The sequence below is a fragment of the Sinohyriopsis cumingii genome, chromosome 1, assembly GCF_028554795.1.
Source record: "Sinohyriopsis cumingii isolate HCF-2022 chromosome 1, ASM2855479v2, whole genome shotgun sequence".
NCBI classification, from domain to species: Eukaryota; Metazoa; Mollusca; class Bivalvia; order Unionida; family Unionidae; genus Sinohyriopsis; species Sinohyriopsis cumingii.
The window spans coordinates 52,636,477-52,660,343 of NC_142961.1; the positions used below are offsets into that span (position 1 = coordinate 52,636,477).

Genomic DNA, 23,867 nt, shown 5'->3' on the forward strand with positions numbered 1-23,867 from the left:
GTGACAGGTTCTGGACTAACAATTAGGAGTAACTAATTGATCATTTTCAAGTAAGTTGCAAAGTGTTCCTTAAAATAACCAATTTTTACATGGCAAGAATGAGAGAACAAGTGATTTTCCTGAGCCCTTTTATATCTGGTTGATGTCCTAACAGCTACTTTTAATGTAATCTAACTATGGATGGCATATTTAATGCAGTCATCGTCAAGGACACCCAGAACATGGGATTCTAGATTGTAATTTTCCCCAACAGTCAGTAGATATCTACTTAATAAGCAAGGCCCGATAATAAAATTAACTGCAAAGGCGAATTGGAGTTGTCAAAGGTTACTTAACAATGCGAATGACTAAATAATCAGCAAAGATTTATCACATTTTTGCTAAATCAACAAATAAAAAGGGGAACTGGGGTAGATAAGCTTTATTATTTTTCTCTGACATTTACTGAGATCACATATTGCCGATGTACTTGCACAGTGTGATACTTGGCAGAATGGTTTTCTCCAACACATATGAAAATTTGCCAATATGGTGCAGACTAAGAAGTAACCAGTCTACCAGATCAATTTGATTGCCCAAGAGCTTGGAATGACTATACAAATACGCTGAGGGCAAGCACCCAAAGCATCCATACAGCAATTAAATCTCAGCTGACTTGAACTTACAATCAGTTTGATTATGATTCAATTAAGTACTTTTTTGTGTTAAGTGACTGCTGATGAATCACCCTGATTATTTTGGACACTTTCGTCAATATTTGCAAAATGTAAGGGCTTTCCCAGTCGAGAATGAACTTCCTCCTCTTGACTTTTTCCCATTTTCCCATTATCATAGGAACCCTGTCTGGCATATATATATATATATATATTTTTTTTTAAAAGTCCTTCTTGGGGTACCATGTATGCTTAAATCAAAAAGCACAAAGTGTGAACATATAAGTTACCTGTTCGAGATCAAAGGTCTGTTTAGAGCTTGGGGTTGGCATGGGCTGAAATAAAAGCAAAGTCACTGTTTTACTGGTTACAAGACATTACTTATCAAGCATCAGTACCACTTCAACATATCTGATTTTATTTTTAAAAGGCACTTAAGTTTTCAATATGTGGGTAGAATCTAAATCTTGTTTTCAACTTGATATATTCATATCCTTCTAGTCATTTCAATGATAGCAAGGCTATACAGTGTTGTTCATTTGACTTCACAATTTCTCCTTCCATGATGCAAGCACTTTAAAATGTCCAGTAAGGGAACACTGGCAATATAAATGAATTTTTACATGAAGCTAAATCAATAAGTACTGGCATTTAAGTTGGTTGGTTACTGATTTTCAAAATGAAAAGCATCTAGGGTATACAAAATGAACAAAATTAAGTCATTGCACTCATCAATTTTTCATTTCTAACTTAACTGTCTCCATGTGGTGACTAACACTGTCATCTTGTTCACATTTCAAACATAATAATAATAATAATAATAATTAATAATAATAATAATAATGTGGACTTAGTACTGTGCCTAATCTTTTGAAGCTCTATCAACTTTACAATATTACATAACAAAAAAAAACATACAAGATTACAAAAAAACAAACATAAAATTAAACAAAAACATGATGACAATAATTAAGTCTTTTAAGTCTGTTCTTGCAGTCAAAATGGATGAATTTTATGATCTCTCTTAGTGTCCTTGCATCTAAGATCTATGGGCAAAATGTAATATGTTGTAAACAACCAGACAGACTGCTTACTGTCCTTTTAAAGTTTCTAGAACAGTCCATTTTCAGAAAAAATTCATCTGCCTTCAATATTTGCAATATCAAGTTTAATGGTTTTTTTTATTTTTTAAAGTGAACAAAAGAAAAAAGTGTAATCTTCTATTACATACATGTATTCTAAAAGATGTAACTCCCAAATTTAAGGAATTATTCAGAGCTTTTTGAATACATCAAACCACATCCTATACGTTATCTGAAAAAAAAACAGACTCTCCCACACAATCATTGCACTGTGTTAGAAAAGAAATTCCCATTTGGTTTGAACCATAATGAACATTCACCTATTGTATCTTTGCTTCAGCTGTAACATCCATCACTGTCAGCTGTATGCTGGTTAATTTATTAGCTACATACATTTCAACATGTATCAAGTAGTTATAGGCATCTATCTTCAGTTACACTTTCAGCAAAAAAATCAATCTTTCAATGACAAACAACTATTGATATTAAGAAAAGGGTTTGCATGTGCTTTACTTTTAACAGATCTTCATTGCACAAGTTGCATTTACTATCAAACTGCAAGTACATTGGTTGACTTGCAAGCTTTTACAAAACAGTTGGGACCAATCTGACGCAATTGATACAGGGCCTGAAAATTTCACTTTTGTCTCACTGGGCCAGAACCACTAGAACCCACAGTTGCCTAGGTTCGAATTAGCCAAAGACCAGACCAACCAAAAAGTCTGACATGCAAATATTTACCATAATGAAAGACAGGAAAAATAAAAAAATCAATGCAAATCAGAATTCAGACAGCTACTTTCTTGCTTATTCAGTCACATAAATATTTTACTAACCATAACATTTTTAAAATTTTTAGATCACATGATCATTTCATCTTTTGTTGGATCCTCTTTGAATCTCAATAATGAAGTTAACTAAAACTTGATCTAAATGTTTCACACAAAAAAAATCAAATACCCAAACAAAATAGCACATTTTCCATTCAAAGCTAGTTTAGTGAAACAGATGGGAAAACACAAATAAAATCAATCTGTATGTAGTCATTAGCCCCAAAAGAAACAATTCACTTGGCAGAGAGTATGATTTTTCTCTGACTTTTCACATGCCCATTTTAAATATTTTAACATTTTTGCTGTTAAAATATCAAAAATGGGGTAAGGAAGGTAAGAGAAAACTCAGACTACTTGAAAAATTACATAATCTTGCATAATCTGAATAGATCATCCAAAGTCTGGTATAATCTGACTAGATCATCCCAAGTCCGAGATAATCTGACAGTCACTCCAAGTCTGACATGTGTTTCAGTGCTGAACTTTTAGATTTTTATTAATTTTGAGGATCCAAATATGTGGCAAGGCAAGTATTTTGGCTAATATGTAATGTACCCAAAAAAGGATCAATGTGACAGCTCTGTCTGCCATCCTTAACATTTCATGGACAACTTTATTTGATAAACTGATTGTGAGCAAATAATTTTTTCAATGATGAATGATTTGAAAACTGTCAAACCATCCCAGCTATACTTGCATGTAGATGATGACTGATTTGAAAAATTGTCAAACAATACCAGCTATACTTACAATCAGATGATGATTGATTTGTAAAATTGTCAAACCATCTCAGCTATACTTGCAAGCAGATGATGACTGATTTGTAAAACCATCAAAAACCATGCCTGCTATACTCACATGCAGATAATGGGATATGACAGTGAAACGTATCTGCCAAATCCACTCCTTTATAATCCCCACCAAGCTGCAATCATTGTAGACTACATATCTGCTCATGTATAATGTTCTGGCAGATCAGAGGTCTACACTATTCACTTCCAATCACAAGTAAAATATCAAAGCAAACTCTAATCTGCTAACATATTAATATGTCCACAGTTGAGTATGCATTATGCACTTGTAAGTTACCGTACCTCCTTAGAGGGTGTTGAAGAAGTGGACGAGGAGACAAGTCGGACTTGCACCATCTGATTGTCCTCAAAGTCCAACTGGTGTAGAAGCTTCTGGTCTTTGCTGGGGCCCAGCTGTAATAAAACAGTGTTACAATTAATGTTCTTGAAAGAAAATATATATTACCAAAATAATGCAAACCAGAAGAACTGTATTCAGCCACTGTCAGCAGATCAGAATAAAAAACAGGTTCATGTCCAATCATCTCGTCCTGCAGTTGGAATGAAAATTAAAAGTCCCCTACATGCAACAATTAACTCATTATCTCTTCTTATTAACAATGAAATATTTTCCACTAAGCATGACTTATGACATCAAATTTATTACTTTAATGATCAGTTCATGCTCAATGTCAAATCTTACAAAATAAATGCAAATTTTATCTGTGAAAAACTTTTCCAACAATAATTTAACTGCCCACTTTTTATAACTTTGACAAGGCAGGTTCACAATTACATGACTGCCTCCTGTCTCTGCCAGATTTATTGCAATTACAAGATAGCATCCACTCCCAACTTGGGGTTTATCATTAGAGAAATACCATATTTCTGAATCATGACTTTTAATAATATTTTAAGCAAGCCAAAATATAATTAACATTTGACTTTTTAAGAAAATTCTGTCCAGCATTGTACAAAACAAACATAACCATCTTCAATATTAACATTATCAATAATAATAATAATAATAACCATCCTTGTCATTATCACAACCACAAGCATCATGAATATTTTTGTGAATGAAACTTTTTTGAGCAAATTAAGTGTATTTTATTTCAATATATTCAAATAAAGTATAGCTGTTGTTGCGGTTCTTGTATATATTTTTGTTGTGTTTGCATCGCTGTGTTGTATCTTGTTTTTCTTTTATCTTACTACTGTTGTTGTTCTCTAAATTTCTTATTTCTGTCCCTATTCAATAATGATGCCCATATAGATATGTGTAATTCTTGTAGTAGGAGTTTTGATACCCACATGGTTCTTATACAAAGCACCATTACATGATGTCATTTGCACAATACACATGCCTGCACATTTGACGTGTGTGTTATGTGATTTGGATTTGTAATGTAGCTTTAACAATTTTTCAGTCATATTGCTATAATGTCTGCAGTGTGGCAGTTGATAGTGATGTCTAGCACTGGGCATCATGCTGCAGACATGTAGCATGATGTCCCACCCAGTCACATTATCCTGACACCAGGCCCACCAGTTCTAACACTAGCTATTAATGATGAGTGCCAAGTGAGGCAGCTGTTAGTACTATTTTTATAAGTCTTTGGTATGACTTGGCCAGGGTTTGAACCCGCGACCCAATGCGTCCAAGGCGGACACTCTAACCACTGGAAAGGTCACTGCATAGGATATTAACCATGGGTGTAAATCTAAATTCTGATTATCTTAAGTGTACATTCATCAACACCACAACATATGCAACTAGACTGATGCCAAGCAAACACACAGACAAGTATAGGTGGAAGGACGAAGTTTGCACAAGTCATAAAAATGCATTACAGGAAATATTCGCTTAAGGTACTACCCTTTATCTCAACAGCTGATGTCGAAAGAGGTGCTACAGTTGGGGGAAAGGGTGAAGAACTGCAAAAAAAACCTGCATACAAATCAAATTTGTAAGAGGTAACCTGTTGTTAGTGAGTAGGATTTACACTAAGAGAAAATAAAGCATTAAAAATTGTGACTAAATGTGGACAAAAACCTTTATCTAATGACAACTTATCTTTGTGTAGTACAATGCATAATGCATTAAGTACTGTACACAGTTCAACACAAATGCTGGTCCGCTGGCCAGAGGCTACCAGATTTTCATAAGGACCACCACTTTCCTAAAGGTGGGTGGTCTGTCAGGCCTGCTATTTTAATTGTGGATATAAAAAATATATTTATTCCATGTTTTATGATCGTATAAATCTTTCTTTTAATTGTAAATTTGTCAATCACTGCAAAAATCAAAAGCAAAATGAAGTCAAACAAAGATCATGCATATGCCGTTTAATCCAAATTATCGTTGTCATCGATGCTATCATCAGGGCTATTGTCAATACTTGTAGGGTCAGAACAGGGCCATATCAATTCATACATGCCATCCATTTTGCTTTTGGCATAATAGTTACACTTTTTCCCCCACCAAATTACATTTTCTGTAAAACTACATACAGATTATGCTTTTTTGCTACATTAAAAAATAAAATAAAATAGAGCAATAAAAATTGCTTTGTCATTTTATTATTATCTCTTTAATTCCACACATAAATTTAAAAAGGTGACTGCTGCGTAAGAAAATCATACATGTATTTTCCTTATTTGATATTAATAGCAACTAAATAGGACCCATTTTGAAAAAAAACCCACCATGGTTTCTTTGCCTAACATTCATTTTATTAATCATGTAGTTAGTTAGTGAACCAATGTTTTTAAAGGAAATGGCACCAGATGTTAAGCGAAATGCTTTATAGCGTGAGTTATGGATGTTATATGTTGTTGTTGTTGTTGTTGTGAGGTTTAACGCCATTTTTCAGCACACAATAGGCTATATATGGCGGCCAGTATTAATGGTGGAGGAAGAACCCGGGAAATCCCCGGAAAGAACCACCGACCCTCGAGAAGCTACTGGCAAGCTTTCTCACATATCCACATTGGCCGAATCCGAGACTCAAACCCATGCAGACAGAGGTGAGATGGCAGTGATCCGTAACGGAGAGGACTTACGACCACTCGGCCACTCTATGGATGTTATATAATGGAAATGTTAGAGCAGATGGATCTTTTCAAACTTCTAAACATGTCATATCAGAAAAAGTGACAAATCAACACTGCTTTACAAACTTTAAAGGAAGAATATAAGTGTAACGTAATACATCACTCTGAGCACCTGACCGTGATCACTGCAGAATTCCAGTTCAAGATCATTCAGTGAAAGTTACACATGTAGACTAGTTGAAGTGAGTGTTGAACATTTTTAAAAATTTCAGTATATTTTGTGCTTGTATTCTGGTTTTAATCTATATGAATTTTGCCCTTTGTGACAAGAATTTTTACCAGCTGCATAACCAGGTTAGTTGTAAAATTGTGTCTTTCTCATTCGTGCTGTAATTCTGGCATGTAATATATAGATTACACTTGTTATGCCCAAATTATACTTTTTTGCCACTTATAATAGCAATAATAATTACTTATATCTCTTGGGGGTTGGCATGAATGTATTATTTCCTTCAGTCAGTTTTTGTCAGTTACTAGTGATGGCTCCATTGATATGTCTAACAATGAGGCAAAAATTGTATGTGCTCTTTTGAGTGCAAGGTAAATGTTATTAACTTTCTTTATATACTACTGAATTTAAACTATTAAACCAAAAATTTAAAATATTAAGATAGAAATCAAAATTTAGATCCATTCCATCTATAATATCGTAAATTTTTAAACACCAATTTAACTTTAGATTAGTTCTAGTTTATTTAATATTGTTAATTCGATGTTTTAGTATCTATTCTAAGGTTTAAACTCCCTTTACTGGCATAGAAAATGTACCCAAGGTAGAAAATTAAACCAACAGTCACGCTACAGCGAGTCTTATGTCAGAAGTTTCTGGGAATGAATGGATGAAAAAGATTGTTGCAATTGGAATGGATGGCGCATCAGTGATGTTGCTGCTGCTGCTGCTGCTGATGATGATGATTTGATGATGATAATAAATACCACACACAAGATTTGTCAGCATTACAAAACAAAGCATATAAACTGTTGGCAAATTAAATGTAAACTGTAATAAAATAACAACCTTGTATGCGTGTTTTATTTTATTGTATAGGTTACACATATTTTCAGTAAGTATAACCGTAAACAAAATGGATCTTCTATCAGTCATGAGGACCTCCCATTTTCAAAAGCAGAAGACCTGCGGGCTTCCTACTTAAAAAAAGTTAAGTGTCAAACCCTGCTGTATATGCATATGAAAAATCCATGAATTTGAGTATAGGTCACGTGTTAGAATATTCATGCATCAATCACATCCCATCAGAAAACACAAATAACATAAAAGATATAGTAGTCCTCGTTTGATCTATATCCCATAGACAACAAACATGTGTCACTAAAACATTCACTATGATATTCAATGTTACCCTCAGCATTTAGACATATATTGTTGTTTACACGCTGCATGTACATCTACTTAAATTGGCCTAGATTTTGGTCTGCCTTAGACAAACCTCAACTTGCTGAGGATACCTATGGGATGAGGCTATTGATAGAGAAATTAAAACATGTGAACAAAATAAAAAATTTCACAATCACCTTCACTATAAGTCCCACCTTTAACTTGATGCCAGATATATAGTTTCAAGAGAATGTTAATTTAATTTGCATTTTACACAACTGTTGATAGCTATCATAAAGTTACCTTTTACCTGTAAAAACTTAAACATGTAACAAACACTTAGGAAAATGCAACAATCGATCAGATTCTATTGCATTTATTCAAGCTTGATGCTGATTTCGAATGATGGGGGCGGGTTTGCTTTTTATTGAAGATTGTAGCTGGCTTGTTCTGATGATTGGTGCATGTGTTATTGAAGCTGCCATGAAAGGTCAACTTTGGAGGACCAAACAAAAGCCTTTTTGCGATAGCAGTGGAAACATCAAATGCAGAACAAAGTATGGGTCAGAACTAGCAGCTTGTCAATATAAACAATTACAAAATGAAGGATTTGTTCAATTTGGGACCTAGGGCTTCTGTTGACATACATATTTATTTTATATCTCAACATCAACATAAGCATGTCAAATTTGGTAAGAACAATAGACCATGGGCCTGGGACTTTACATTTTCATCAACATAAGTGGCTTGTCAACATGTTGATTTATCAACAAACAAGTATGATGATAAGTAAGAAAGTGCCCAGTTCCACCCAGCAGTCCGAATAACCCTGACCCCACTCTAGCAGTATTATTTATGTGACGTGGTATTTTGCTTTGTCTCTATAAATTTGTGTCCCTCAGATTTGTAGGACATGGTTATGCAGCTTCTCCTGCCCTTGGAATCCTAGAGGTAGCAGTAAACTTAATTCCATTTCCTGGGATGCCTGATTATTTGAAAATGAAAAAAAAAATGCCTGGAGATATTGTGTTCAAAGTCATAAATTAATTTGGTACAAACCAATTTCTCATGTGCCACAATCTGAATGTTTTCTGGGGTCTGTCTCAATCTATATGAGATCTTGACTCTCACACCTCCAAGGGTCTCATTGCTGTGACACTGGAAAAACAATGATATACATGTATTTCAATTCATAATATGTGGTAGCAGTGAATATTTACTAGATTGTACTTTAAAGTTTTAGGTTTCATAAAAATGCAGCTGATACCTGTTTTACCAAATAAACCATAATTTGAGGCTGTCTCCTATTTTAATCTAAACAATATTTTGACACAGTTTGGTGTGCTTTTATTGCTATTTAGTAAAACTGTGTTGTTGATAGAATTTCCCTTTGTGAAAGTTTATAACCATATATTAGCATCAGAAATAGAAATTACAAATTCTTTTTTCTTTATATATTTTTGCATTAAGTCTCAGCCAGCTGCCCTTTCTTTTACAAGTTCTCATCTGACTGGCAAAGAAATGAATGAAACAAAGGTCAAATTTGCCCCTGTTAGAAAATAATGTCTGCGTACATATTTTGGCCATATACAAATCAGATATAGAGAAAAAAAATCACCAGAAGCATAAACTCTTGTTTTGGAGTTTCAGATGTGACAAACAGGTTGATCTGGTAACCCTGGAAAGAGGCCCCATGAGGCAGTATGGTTCGTGGACTGGTGTGAGTTTCTTCTACTGAAAGTACATACTGGTCAGCTATCCACAGCAACCGTTCTATGTTCAACTGCTTCTGGGATCTAAAGTTATAATAATATTGTTTATAACAAGAGTAAAAGATATATCATATGCCAGCCACCAGGTAAATAGTATAATTATACTTCTTTTAAACAATAACCCTCTTTCAAAGGTTGGTTAGAACATTATTGGTTAGAACATGTTTTAACAGTTAGATCACAACATGTACTGAACTTGTAACCCTCTTTCATTGGTTTGTTAGAACATGTTTTAACAGTTACATCACAACATGTACTGGACTTGTAACCCTCTTTCGTTGGATGGTTAGAATATATTTCAAAAGTTAGTTCACAACATGTACTGGACTTGTAACCCTCTTTCATTAGTTGGTTAGAATGTGTTTTAACAGTTACATCACAACATGTACTGGACTTGTAACCCTCTTTTATTGGTTGGTTAGAATATATTTTAACAGTTAGATCACAATATGTACTGGACCTGTAACCCTCTTTCATTAGTTGGTTAGAATGTATTTTAACAGTTACATCACAACATGTACTGGACTTGTAACCCCCTTTTATTGGTTGGTTAGAATGTATTTTAACAGTTACATCACAACATGTACTGGACTTGTAACCCTCTTTTATTGGTTGGTTAGAATGTATTTTAACATTTACACCACAACATGTACAGGACTTGTAACCCTCTTTCATAGGTTGGTCAGAACTTGTTTTAAGTTATATCACAACATGTGCTGGACTTGTAACCCTCTTTTCAATTGTTGATGCGAAAAAAATTTAACAGTTATTTTGTTATCTCATTATTTTTTATAAAAAGTTACCCCCAAATTAGGCATCTATTTGCTAAGCATTAATAACAATCCAATTAAACTTGTTAAATTATATCCTGATACATTTCATTGTCAAAAATAGTGCTAAGTGCAAAGAAACTGGAATCAACATCATGACATTTGCAACTTTTGTTATGACATCAAATCTTTTTTATTATTTTTTTAAAAAGAAAATTCTCTGAAATATGTAAACATCAATATATAATGAAATAATGATCCTAATGCTTACTGATAGCAACTCCTAAAAAAATAATACAAATTAAACAAGTCTTGTAAAGTGATATTCATTAGTCAGTTTTATCTTTTAATCAGTTTCAGGGTAATGGCAATATTCACAAATGTGATGTACCCTTTTCTTTTCAAATTTTAAAAGTTGATTGTGCAGATATGATTGGCAGGCCTTTTGACCTTTGTTATTCTTATCTCTTTATTAGATTTGATACAACTATTCTTTGCATTGTTACAAGTCTATGCTCTTAAAATGAGTAACAGAAAAAAGTGAAGACAACAAGCTTTGAAAAAATTAACATATATTTTATTTCCCATGAATAAAGTGAAAAAATAAGAAGAAAAAACTTATGGTATTGTGAATTAAATCCAAATTGTAATCCAAGAATTAAAAAACAAGTCCCATTAATGAAAAGTTCTAAGTGAATCACAGTTCAAATCCCAATGAAAATCCAAGATGGAAGGCAATGACGTAGGCAACAGTCAGTGTTGTAATGGTGTATCAACAGTCTCTTGTTGAATCACAGAAAATATTGTTACAGTTTTTGAATTCTGTATAAATTTTTGTAAATGTCCATGTCCAAGAATATATTTAGAGCACCAGTATTTCCAGGGAAAACAATCACTTGAAATTCAGTAATTTGAACGAAACAAAAATTCAGCCCTAACCTGGACACAACATAAAACAACTTGACTTTGCAAGTGTTAAGGCATGACTGATAGAATTCTTATCATAACTTCAGTTATAAGACTAACTAAATCGCAAAACAGATTCTCGGATGGGGATCAAAAGTTCATACTTCTGGAAAAATAGAAGTTTGTTTACAAATTAACACATGCATCACATCACATAGTCCAGGTATGACTCTGACTCAACTAAATGATTCTTACTCTAAGACAGAATTAAAAAAAAACAAAAAAATGTTGTTTACCAAAACTGTCACTGATTTTAAGGTCAGCAACTACATACAATGTTTCTATTATTAGGTATTTGCATCAATAAATGTAAAAAAAAAATCAATCAAGTCAAACAGAACTGAACTTAATTCTGAGAAAAAAATCAAGTCCAGTAAACAATATTACATTACAATAGCATGGAATTGAATAAAACAAAAATTAAATCTAACAAACAAATAATTAAATTATATATACATAACAGCATGACTTGAACAGCAAAACCATAAAATTACTAATTTTATAAAAATTTCACACTAGCATGCATATATGTTAGATTCTATTTAAATTTCACACCGGTATGCATACACGTAAGTTTCTACTGAAATTTCACACTAGTATGAATACATGTTAGGTTCCATTTGAATTTCAAGCTGGTAGGTATATATATTATATTCTACTGAAATTTAACTCTAGTATACATACATGTTAAATTCCATTTAAATTTCACACCAGCATACATAAATGTTATACTCCACTAGTGTGCATACATGTTAGATTCTATTGAAATTACAAGGGGCCCCAAATGGCCGAGTGGTCTAAAGCACTCACCATTACAGATCACTGTGATCTCATCTCTGTCTGCGTGGGTTCAAGTCTCAGATTCGACTAATGTGGTTTTGTGAGAAAGCTTGCCAATAGCTTCTCATGGGTTGGTGGTTCTTTCCGGTGTTTTCCCGGGTTCTTCCTCCACCATTTATACTGGCCGCCATGTATAGCCTATCTTGTGCTGAAAAATGGTGTTAAACCCTACAACAACAACTGAAATTTCACACCAGTGTGCATAAATTTTACACCAGTATGCATACATGTTAGATTCTACTGAAATTTCACACTAGTATGCATAAATGTTAGATTCTACTGAAATTTTACATGTTAGATTCTATTTAAATTTCACACCAGTATGCAGACATGTTAGATTCTAGTTAAATTTCACACCAGTATGCATACATGTTAGATTCTATTTAAATTTCACACTAGTATGCATAGATGTTAGATTTTACTGAAATTTCACTCTAATATGCATGCATTTTAGATTCTATTTAAATTTCACCCTAATATGCATACATGTTAGATCATGGGCCTCAAACACGTGGTCCACAGGCTGCATGCAGCCTGCCAAGCAGTATCTGTAACCCACAAAATGATTGGCGTCACAAGTTTCATGCAAGATAACAAAGGTAGTGCAGCCCTTGGGCCATCAAAAATGCTTTCATGTGGCCCTCAGGGTGGTTTGAGTTTGAGACCCCTATATAAGATTCTACTGAAATTTCACTCTAGTATACATACATGTTATATTCTATTTCTTTCATCCTGACAACCACTAAAGTGTTTGGTTGTATGACTGAAATTACGTTTTTGTGCCTTCGAAGTTACACATTAAGCATCATATTATACACCAGCTGTTAAACATATATATATTTTTTATGGCTTTATTATCCTAGTATTTCAAAAACTTTGCCATCTATATCAGAACATCCAGCCATCTGTCCATCCATATGTCCAAAGCTTGTCATTGGCATGGAGATAATTAAACGAATTAATTTACCTGCTTTAGAATGAAAGGTTACAATTTAGTTGGGAATGTTGAAAATGTAGTTTGATTTATGAAATTCCATGCCAATTATAAAAGAAATGTTTCAGTGGCTGTTTATGAAAATGAGTCCTAGCCTAAAATAGATATTATCACACTAAGTTTCCCCTTATTCTTTTTTAGCTATGATATGTTTTTCTGAGGAAAAGAAAAAAGAGGCTACATACTTGGTTGGTGGTGGTATATTTGCCACCTCTGGTACGATGGAAGCAGTTAAAGTTTTTGTGGCACTTGATATGGCCCTGGCAACAACTGTGCCTACTACACCAAGCATGGCAGCCTGAAATAAAACATAGTGAACCCACATTATACAATGTAACTAACCCTGCTATCCTTTAATAAAGAGTTAAACTAACACTGATATCAGTAACCCTTCAATATGGAGTAACTAGCCTTCCTGAAACAAATGTCAGTATTGATTGAATGATTGATATTTTATCGCACACCAGCACTGCAAGGCAATATAGTGCCACAAAATATGGTCATGTGACAAATAATTCCTGTATGAAAAGTGGTTCATGAGCAATAAAAAGACAAAACAAAACAAGATTGTGAAGGAAATATATAATGGTTTCCAATCAATGGGTAATGTAAATGTTATGTATAAAGAGTAATATGATAATAACAGATATTTAGGGTGATTGACAGAACAGGTTATTTAAAAATATAAAAGAAAAAACTGCAACATTTTAGGCACCACATACTGGTGTATATGGATATAATAGTTTGCAAGAATAAACACTTCTCTTCAAGCAAATGCTCCTTTGGACAGAAATCATTATGCTGAAGTTGAAATTACTGTTTAGCACTTTTACCAAATACAAGTGCAGTACAATATCAGAGACTATATTAATATGAAAAGATCTACAAGTGAATGTACCTTAGTACTGGATATTTTTCTATTTGTCTATAACTATTAGGATTTGGACATTATCACTGAGATGGAATACGTATTATTAAGGGTTCTAATAGAATGATAAAGAAAATATTATACATGTGAGCTGCCTTTATATTGTTATTTTAATCCACAGACATAATACAAATGAATTTTAAATGTCATTATATTGTTTCATTATGCATGCAAAGAAAAGAATCTCAATATGAATTACATTTGTGTGAGAAAAAAAGCATGATATTCAGGAGAGAAAGTTCTTTTTAAATTATCCAAATCTCAAAGCTTAAATCTTATGCCATAGGGGATATTTTCTTGCATCAGTGCTCATGTACATCTGATGTGAGCTTAATAAGAATTCCACAACAAGTACGCATTTCCATGCATCAAAGTTGTTCAGGGGTAAGAAATGGGTCAGTTCTTATTGCAAATAATGTTTTGGGGTGGGACGGGATTTGAGAATACTTATTCGATCACAAACACATTAGGAATAAACTACCTCTGCATTCAAATGGATAAATGGGAATATGAAAGTATTCAATGGGAACACTTGGACTGATTGATAACTTGTCCCTATTCCCAAACATCCTTATCAGCTATGTTATCACCATTCTGAACCAATGCGTGGCTATGTACTTGTTGAGCTGGTTAAGGTCTATAACTGGTTGGAGCTTTTTGTTAGCTTTCAGCACCAACAGAAGTCCAGACTAGAAACCCAGAGTTGGGCTGGCCAAAAATCTCTACTGCCTGCTTGAAAAATAAAGAGTATATCTTGTTCAGTAAAACCTCAGGACAAGTCAGAACCTCTGTCATAGAGCAGAAAGCGAAAGTGGGGGGGGGGTGTTGTTGTTGACTGAAATATAAAGCCCCTTCAAAACAATTTGGACATACCATTTCTTTTTGGAGAAAAAAAATCAATTAACATATGATGCAAATGATGAAGCCTGGTGCATACAGCAGTGTTTCTACCAGGTTCAAGAAGAAATGGATCAAATAGCCACCATTATTTGATCAACCTCATATGTATGAGATATATACAAAGTCTATTTTACCTGCTATTTGCACAGAAAGCTGCAAAATAAAGTTCTTTAAGATTTTCCTGTCTGATGCCTCTGACTTTATTCTAACAGCACAGGTGAAGTTGAGGATTATAATTTTTTTGCCTCTCCAAAATTACAGCCATCAGTTTTTGCAAAGTTCGGCTTTCTAGCCTTCTTAAGGGAGAATTAATGTTTTTCTACTTTGCTTTCATTATTTTAGAATCCAATTCATCTGATGTTTCATTTGTTGTTTTACTTTCATCTTGACATCCGTTGATTTTACCAACTGGCTGAGACCAACTGACTGAACTAATAGGCAAGTAACACAGTGTTGGTGAAATGGATGGATGGGCAGATAGCTAGTTGACCATTCAGAGGGACTGGTTGTACAAATCTCTGTAACATGCTGTAAAGGACAGAATGTTCAGCTACTTTGCAGTTTGACTTGTCAAAACAATCAACTTATGAAGAATGGCGGTATGCTGGTGGCTGGTCTGGCTGGCTGGAAGTCAAAACAGTGGATGACTGGCAGAAACAATGGTGATGTCACCACAAAACTCAATTAATCTGGATCTGCAGAAACTATGGCTTTGCTCAGGCCAGAGGCTTTATTCCCACTGGGCTGACAAAAAGTGGGAGAAAATTCTCCTGTCCATTTTAAAGAGATGTATGTATATATGTAGTAGCTTTTAATGGCACATAAGCACAAAAATGGCTTTATGGTGCCAAATACAAGTTAAAAAAGTATAAGAATATTTGCACACAAAAAATGCAGGAAAACAAATACTTTCTAAATATACATAAACATGATATACTATAATATAAAAGATAAAAGGTAAAGATGTTAAAATAGTGTAAAATGTACATAAAGCAAACGATAAAAGTAACAAATAAAACAAAAATCCTTAAAATATAGGTCAAAATTGTTTTATAATCCAAATTCACTCAAAAAGTCTAAAATTTTCTCAAGTGGTACATGATCATAAAATTTCCTGATTGAGTTCACATAAAAATAACTTCAGAGTGAAAGTTGATATACACTTGTAGACACTGACATGGTATGCACTCTGGTCAAGGTTCAACCTTCTGAAGGTATGCACAAGTCAGGTAGGTGTGTCCTTTATGGGACTTCATTTCTGCAGGGATACCAATCTGCAATCATGGGTTTCATATACAAGGCTTGTTTGTGGGATTTTCATTCCACATATTTAACTAAGTGTATAGAACAAGCAGATTCCAAAGTAGAAAAATAAGATGATCTGCAATTTCATGGTGCTTCAATGGTAGTCCCCTCTTCACCTCGAGTGACAGATGCCAACAGTCAAGTTAGACGAGTCTTCACAGGGGAAGGGGTCAGTAAGGCATCCCCATCTCCCCACTAAGCTCATTACTGGTGCCATCCTAGCATGTAAACTAAGGACACCACTGAAGGATACTAGTCATACAGATCCCATATCCACAGAGAGCCCAGTGAATCTCTATTGAAATTGATCAATACTTCCATCCAGTTCTTCCATTGCCAGTGATTAGAAGAGATGTCAACAGCAACAAAAAGAGAAAACTGGATAACCTGGCTTCAGAACGCCAACAAGTCATGCATCTGCTACTACCAAACAACTTTACATTTTGTGCATTTAGTCATCATTTATTGACTAAAATGGCATGAAAAAAATCATTAATTAGAAGCAATAAAAACCAGAAAAGGTACAAACTACAGTAAGGAAGAAACAAAATCAACCTTATGCATAAATAAATACATTTTCTGTGTTAAATAAAGACATAAAAATCAAGTACTGATAATACCAAGTGATTTTCTTACTCAAGGTTATAGCACAATTTCAAACAACTCTGAAAAATTAATCTTGTTAGTGACTGTGAAAATGCATGCATATGCATGCATGAGATAGAATTAGAGATCGAAAAAATGTATGTGGTTTTCTTAGTTTTAGGTGACCGACATAAGGAAGAATGGATTGAATATGCTTCTTTGGTAGATGACTAACCCTCCTGAAATAAAGTAACATTATTCCTCTGCATAAAACTAACAGACTACACTGATGTATAGGACATGCATTTTCAAGACATAAAATATCTCATTTAAAGGCCATGTTTCAGTTATTAACGTTTATTATTATACTTTAATAGGTGAAGAAATAGAGGATCTCAAATTGGTAATAATTTAATACTGAATTTATGAAACAAGTTGAATAATGTCCAGTCCAGTTTTTGAGAGCCTTTCCAAGCAAAAGCTGGACATTATTCAACAAGTTTCATAAATATTAAATAATTACCCATCTGAGATTCTGTTTATCACTTAGGTTTTATTTTAATTGAAATAGTTTGGAGAAAAAGATGAAGGAATAATGTCATTCATTCATTCTCAAATGCTGCACCTTTCATTTGTTGCAGATAAAAAATATTCACAGATGCAGTTTTATAACCATTAACATTTAAAAGTAGATTTTTATTTTATAAATTATATATCAACAGACAAAATCATTTTTCGACACAGAATGTCTAAAGCGTGCGATGCCACATAGTTTGACACAGGTTAGGATGGCTGACCCATGTTAACACTAAAGTGTGTCAGTTTCATAACCAAATTTCCTGCTGTTAAGATATTCATGTGAATGGATGATTACTGGATGCAGATATTCCAGATCTGTGACTGGATATTTGCATTATTTGATTTGGAACAGTAGACTACAGTAGACATACGCAAGTTTAATTAGAGTCAGAATTGCATCATATAAGAAACATGAGATCATTTGAGCTATTTTACCAAGTAAAAATGCTGTGATTATATAATGTCTTGTCAGTTGGGAGACTGGTTTATGTCTACAACATTCTTCTGTGAAAAGAGGTGAGTTCATTTACTCCAAGAAGTTATCATTTAAGCCACTCTTGTATATAGGGTGGATTCCATGTTACAGGTGTACTGCCCACCCCTCCTTCCAACATCAGCTACCTAATGAACAATACCCTAATTGTTCTTGTTTGTCGTTTAATGCCATTTTTTAATGCATGTTATGCAATAAATGGCGTAATGAGCCCCTGTGGGGTAAATTGACCATAATAAGCCATACATGACCTTTTTACATCAATTCCCTTTTGGCAATCAATTCAAAAAATGGTTGACAAAATGTTAATAGTAATAGTACAAACAAAAAGTTCTGTAAGGCAAGGTAAAGATACTGTCATAATATAGACAAAACCAAGGTAGATTCTGGATAGACAGACTTTGTGACTATAGAGATAATGTCATTATAAGGACTAAACCAAGGTTTATTCTGGATGGATGGACTCTGTGACTGTAGAGATACTGTCCTTATGAAAACTAAATCAATGTAGATTCTGGATGGACATATTTTGTGACTGGAGAAATACTGTCCTTAAAAGACAAAACCATGCTTGATGCTGGATGGGTAGACATTGTGACTGATGTATCTTCCAATTTGTGTTATTTGTTAAAGGAAGGATTGTATGACTAATATACTTCACTCTTGATTTTATCATGAAACAACTATATTAAATACTCCTTAGTAAATGAAAGAAATATATAAGATGCATAACAACTAATTATCTTATACTGATCAGACACAAAAGTAAATGAAAAAGCTTACCTCTAGTCTTGTCTTGCACTCTGTGATGAACTTTTTATGTAGACTTAAAGGATCCTGGAATTTTCAAAAGACATTAATGACAGAGGACATTACTGAAAGTCACATGTCAGTACAATTTAATTTTCTTGATAGGTTAAAGACATCAATTAACATCTTTTCATATAGTGTTTGTTTGATACTTATCTTGTATCTTTTCCTTTCTACTGAAGACCTTCTAAATTATTTATTTACACACATATCTAACAAGTAGATGAGTAAAAATTAGATATCAAAGTAAAATGATTTAAAGAAAGAAATTTTACATAGAAGTACAGTGATACCCCTCTTATACAGCCACCTCTTCTGCACTGGGAAAATGGCCTTATAAGACAGGTGGTTTTTCCAGAGAGGGACTACATTTTTTGTGAGAAGTATATGTAATACATGTAGTAAGAAAGCCACATACCTCTTATATGGCCACCTCTTCCACACGGGAAAATGGCCTTATAAGACAGGTGGTCTTTCCAGAGAGGGACTAAATTTTTTGTGAGAAGTATATGTAATACATGTAGTAAGAATGCCACATACTTCAAAGCATTTAATATCTTCATTTAAAAGTAACATTCATTATCAAAAAGTTCTGCTTGTCTTAAGAACAGACTTATTTCAAATGAACTTAGATTAACAGTTCTTATTCTTGATGTAAGCGTGAAATACGAGTGGGGTATTGTTGTCATTCACATTGCCAAACCATTCAAAAACGTCATTTAAATCTTGGTACATACATAATTCTCTTTCTTTTTGCTCCATTTTACCACAGCTGCTGAATAATCTTCTTATCACTTACAACGTTGTTTATTAAAGTCATTTCAACATAAATTATTTGGCAAGTCCCCCCCCTCATGTTGTTGAGTCAAATAACTTTGACTTATGAAGTAATAAGTATCCATTATGTGATAACACATACAGTTTTGTAATAATTTATTCCTATGTTGCTAACTGTACAGTAATGTGATTTAATTAAGCAGACAAACCTTTTACAGAGCAGATGAAATGCCTTCTTATAAAGCAAGTTATACATGTACCGTCATATGATTTTTTTGGTCTTTGACTGGTACCCTGTTTTGTTCAGGTTAATTTCTCTGTGTGTTAATTTACAAAATCTATATTTAGCCTATGTTGACCACGTTATGATCTTGACAATTACATCTGGTTGTAATCATCAAAGAGAAGAACTCAATACCTGTATGAAGCCCAAAACTCTATCAGAACATTGTTGAACCAATTTCCTGTAAACGTTGGCTTTTATAGATGATATAATATTAACCTTATCAGTACATGTACATTAGCCAATACTTCTTTTAGTAATGAAAACCTGACATCGGGAGACTGGTATCGGTAGAGATAATCAGATTACTTAACTTACCACATGAATGAATTATCGGTTCTGGACACATTTAAAATAAAATGCAGCTGCTTGTGAGGGGAACACATTTTACATTTCTGTATTAATATGCTCGCTGCTGGTTACCTTAGAGGGGTGGCCATTCCTGAGGGGTACTTTTGAACATAAACACATCAGTGCCAAGGGAATCTGGCTGTAAAAACCTGGTGGCCACTGGTCAGGGGTCCCATTCAAGAGGGGGACCACTGTATTGTTAAAAATGCATACAGGCCATTTTGTATACTGTACTCATTTAATAAAAGTAACATAAAATCAAAACTATTTGATTGTTTGCATAATACAAAATGCAGAATAGTTTTAATGCATTATGGATCCATAATAAGAAAAAACAATTTCATACAAAACATTAAAAGATGAAGATGATGTTAACGATGAGGATACAAATGGGTTAGAAGGATTCCAAATCATAAAACAATTTACTTTTTACAAAAGAAGAATTACACATTCAATTAAACTATTTTTGTAAATAAACATGATAACAAATTACCTTCTTTAGCCTGGATGCAAGGCTTGTATAGGACATACTGAGCAGTAACTGGATGGCATTATTTGCAATAGACTCATCTTGTGTATTCAAACAGAGCTCCCAAAGAAAATCCAGCCCTAACAGTTCACTCTTCTCTGCTACCTGTCAGTTTCAAACAAGAAAATGTTGGCAATTACAATAAAAGATAGTTATCACTGTGAATTCTTTTTTTTTTATTTACTGAAGTACCAAGGTTTGTGATTTTGTGGTAGCAGCAAACCACAAATTTAAAGACCAAACAAACATCAGTTCTTTTCTGGAATATCAATTTTTACAAAAATTTTGTTTCTGAGAGAATATTTACATGATAATATGATGCTAGGAAATAGGCTTCATTACATCTCGAATCCAGCCCACCTGGAATATCGAATATTTCACCTTTCATGTCTATATGCCATAAGACAAAGGGAAGAAACTCTTATCTATTACTTCCTCTTACCATTGCTAGGATGTACTTTACCAGTTTGAGCCAAGTAATATATCAACGAGAATGCTCACATTTTTCAGGGAGATGTGGTACGATCTAAAAGTGTCTGAGAAACACAATCTACTCAAAATGTATGTACTCCATTGAATACATTCCACATTAAGTTATGGTAATCGGTAACTGAGAAAGAAATGCATATGCATCCTATATCTACCATGGATACTCTTGAATTAAGAAAATCACATTTAAAGGATATTATGTCATCATAACATTGAGATAGCACAGTGGATGGTCATGTAGTACTGGATGTTGATAAATGGAAAACAAGAAAAAAATGTTTTCATACACAGAAAAAAATCCACAAAAATTATGCAAAAGCAACAAACCCATGCCTGCTAGGAGGCTGTGCCAACAGAGCATGGTGGTCATCTGGGCCACAGCCATGGACTAACAAAATTCAATTCTCACCTCAGTGACATACTCTGATAAAAATACTCAAGATGAGCGCCTGTGCATTTTACTATATTCAGGTTAAACATTGCATTCAAATGTGAGATCACTGAGATTCATCAAATCTCAAGAGCTGAAATCTTCATGAGGTGTATCTGATTTTATTATATTTCAGAATCCACCAAGAGTATTACCCACTTTAGTCATGATGCTAGTGCTTGGGTGGGCTATATCCCCTTTCTAGCCTTAACCAGAACAGAAAGACATTGTCTATCTTCATTACCTGTGCCATCCTTTTCAAGTGATGCTTGAGAGCATGAACAAGGTTTTGCATCACTACTGCTCTAAAATTATTGATGAAGAGAGAGCAGATGACCACCTTCTGGTCACCACTGATGGCAACTGGTTTTAGCAATGACCACACAACCATCTGATCTGAACCTAAAATAATTCAGGATAACTGAAAGGGCATGCAGCTCACTCACACTGCACTAAGAAGCTAGTACTATCACAAAGCAAGTCTTATAAGAAGCTGCTTTACAGGGTTCTGTCTAAGGACTTATCTGAGCCATGCCATGTCAAAATCCATGAAAGATTCCACTTAGGAAACAATCAGTCCCAAAAACCTGCCACTTCCCCATATAAGCCTTCAATGTGAAGGAGTTTTTCATTGTGAAATTCTCTCCATGACTTAAGGTTTAAATTCCTTTCTACCAAAGTCTCTCCTGACAAGAACCAGGTATGAAGGAGAACTCTGTACAGGAGACAGCACATTTAATTGTTTTCATAAAGGCCCATGGGATACAACTGAGGCCAAAAGACCGAGTGCAAAATTAGTAAACTGTTCCTTGGAAGGTTGTACAAATTGAATTGGCAGGAACATGCAAAAATGCATTGGTCAGGTGAATACGATCACAAATTCTTCTTTCTTGTTTGCAATGTTTTTCCATTTTGAACTTCTGTGCAAATATGTATCTATTGAGCATGCTGAGATCTATCACCAGTCTGAGTTTGCCATTGGCAATGGATACCAAAAAAAACTTTGAATAAAACACCTTAGAGTTCAGTTTGTGAACACTCCTCCATCCACTTGGCAAGTAAAGAAATGACCTCCTAATTCAGAATTTCTGTCTGCATGGGATCTGTTGACATTTCTGTCATAGAAAGAGGACATGAAAGGGGAGACGGCTAGATAAATAAAATCCAAAGCCCCTCTGAAACTACTTGGATCACACATTTGTTCTGTGAAAAAAAGGTTGATCCAAATTTATGACAATGTACACGTGGTGTTGTTAAGTCAGTGGCTATTGTGGGAAGACATGGGGAAGGAATAACCTGACCATGACTGAGGAGTCTTTTGCCATCTGAAACTGGACTGAGGCCAAGCCTATGCTTATGGAGTGCAATGTGGCACCGATCTCTCTGCCTACAATCATCTCTTGTGGCAGAGAATGTGGGGGTCGAAAAGGTGGTGGATGGGGTAAGGAATGCTAAAGAGGCAACTCTTTCACTGCCAACTTTCTCACCTCCTCTATTTGGCATATAAATGGCAGCAAACCAAAAGGCAAAAGGTCTAGTGCCAAAGAGTGATAAGGCTTCGGAGATGCAGAATAAGAAGTCTCATATTAAAACAGGATTTTAAAAAAGCCATAACAGCAATGGCCACTGAATGATGTACTAGCCTATTTATCACTCTGGCTATACAGGTCATCAATTCCCACTCATGCTATTTCCTGTTTTTCCCCAAGGCAATAAATCACCAATGATATCAAGTTCCGCATTGATGATGTTCCCCATATTCCACACAAGTTTTGAAATCGCATCAAAATGCCTGGTGATCAACCTATAAGCATTGCCATAAATGTGTACCACCATATATACATGGATGTATGGTAAATACACAGATAATGTGATTGGGTAATGTATTAAACAGAGAAATAAAGGAATCTGGTGCCTACAGGCAGGCTGTTGGTGAGTGGTCTGGAAGGCATGTCACTAGTGGTAATTGGTAGGCTTCGGTAAAAGAGAAACCTTGCTTCCTATTCCCCATGTTAAATAACCCAAGAAAATGTGGGACCTGTTGCAACCTGAAATTAAATGGAGATCAGAACAACTGATGTTGGACAGTGTTCAGCCTTCTCTCTTTTTGCCAGTGATTGTCCCTCTGTCCCTGTTTTGCTGTTGATACTGATGTGGGCTAAACACAAAAGTGGCCAAATAAGTTAAAAAGGGAGTACTTGTGCTGCCTGCTTCTTTATATCATCAGTTCTACCTCTAAACAACAATGATGTAT

At 34.3% G+C, this 23,867-nt stretch overlaps 1 protein-coding gene across 5 annotated transcripts in view; it reads right to left on the minus strand.

Annotated features, from left to right (window-relative positions):
* Positions 1 to 23,867, minus strand: part of LOC149806871 (ubiquitin carboxyl-terminal hydrolase 24-like) — a 311,591-nt gene that overhangs the window by 218,586 nt on the left and 69,138 nt on the right. For all 5 annotated transcript variants that reach the window (XM_089959015.1, XM_089959005.1, XM_089958996.1 and 2 more), the window contains exons 20-26: positions 20,659 to 20,799; positions 18,728 to 18,781; positions 13,340 to 13,452; positions 9,431 to 9,608; positions 8,872 to 8,970; positions 3,663 to 3,773; positions 944 to 988 (exon numbers count right to left, since the gene is read on the minus strand). In XM_089959015.1, the coding sequence (XP_089815141.1) occupies positions 944 to 988; positions 3,663 to 3,773; positions 8,872 to 8,970; positions 9,431 to 9,608; positions 13,340 to 13,452; positions 18,728 to 18,781; positions 20,659 to 20,799 (741 nt within the window). The remainder of the gene's footprint in view (positions 1 to 943; positions 989 to 3,662; positions 3,774 to 8,871; positions 8,971 to 9,430; positions 9,609 to 13,339; positions 13,453 to 18,727; positions 18,782 to 20,658; positions 20,800 to 23,867) is intronic.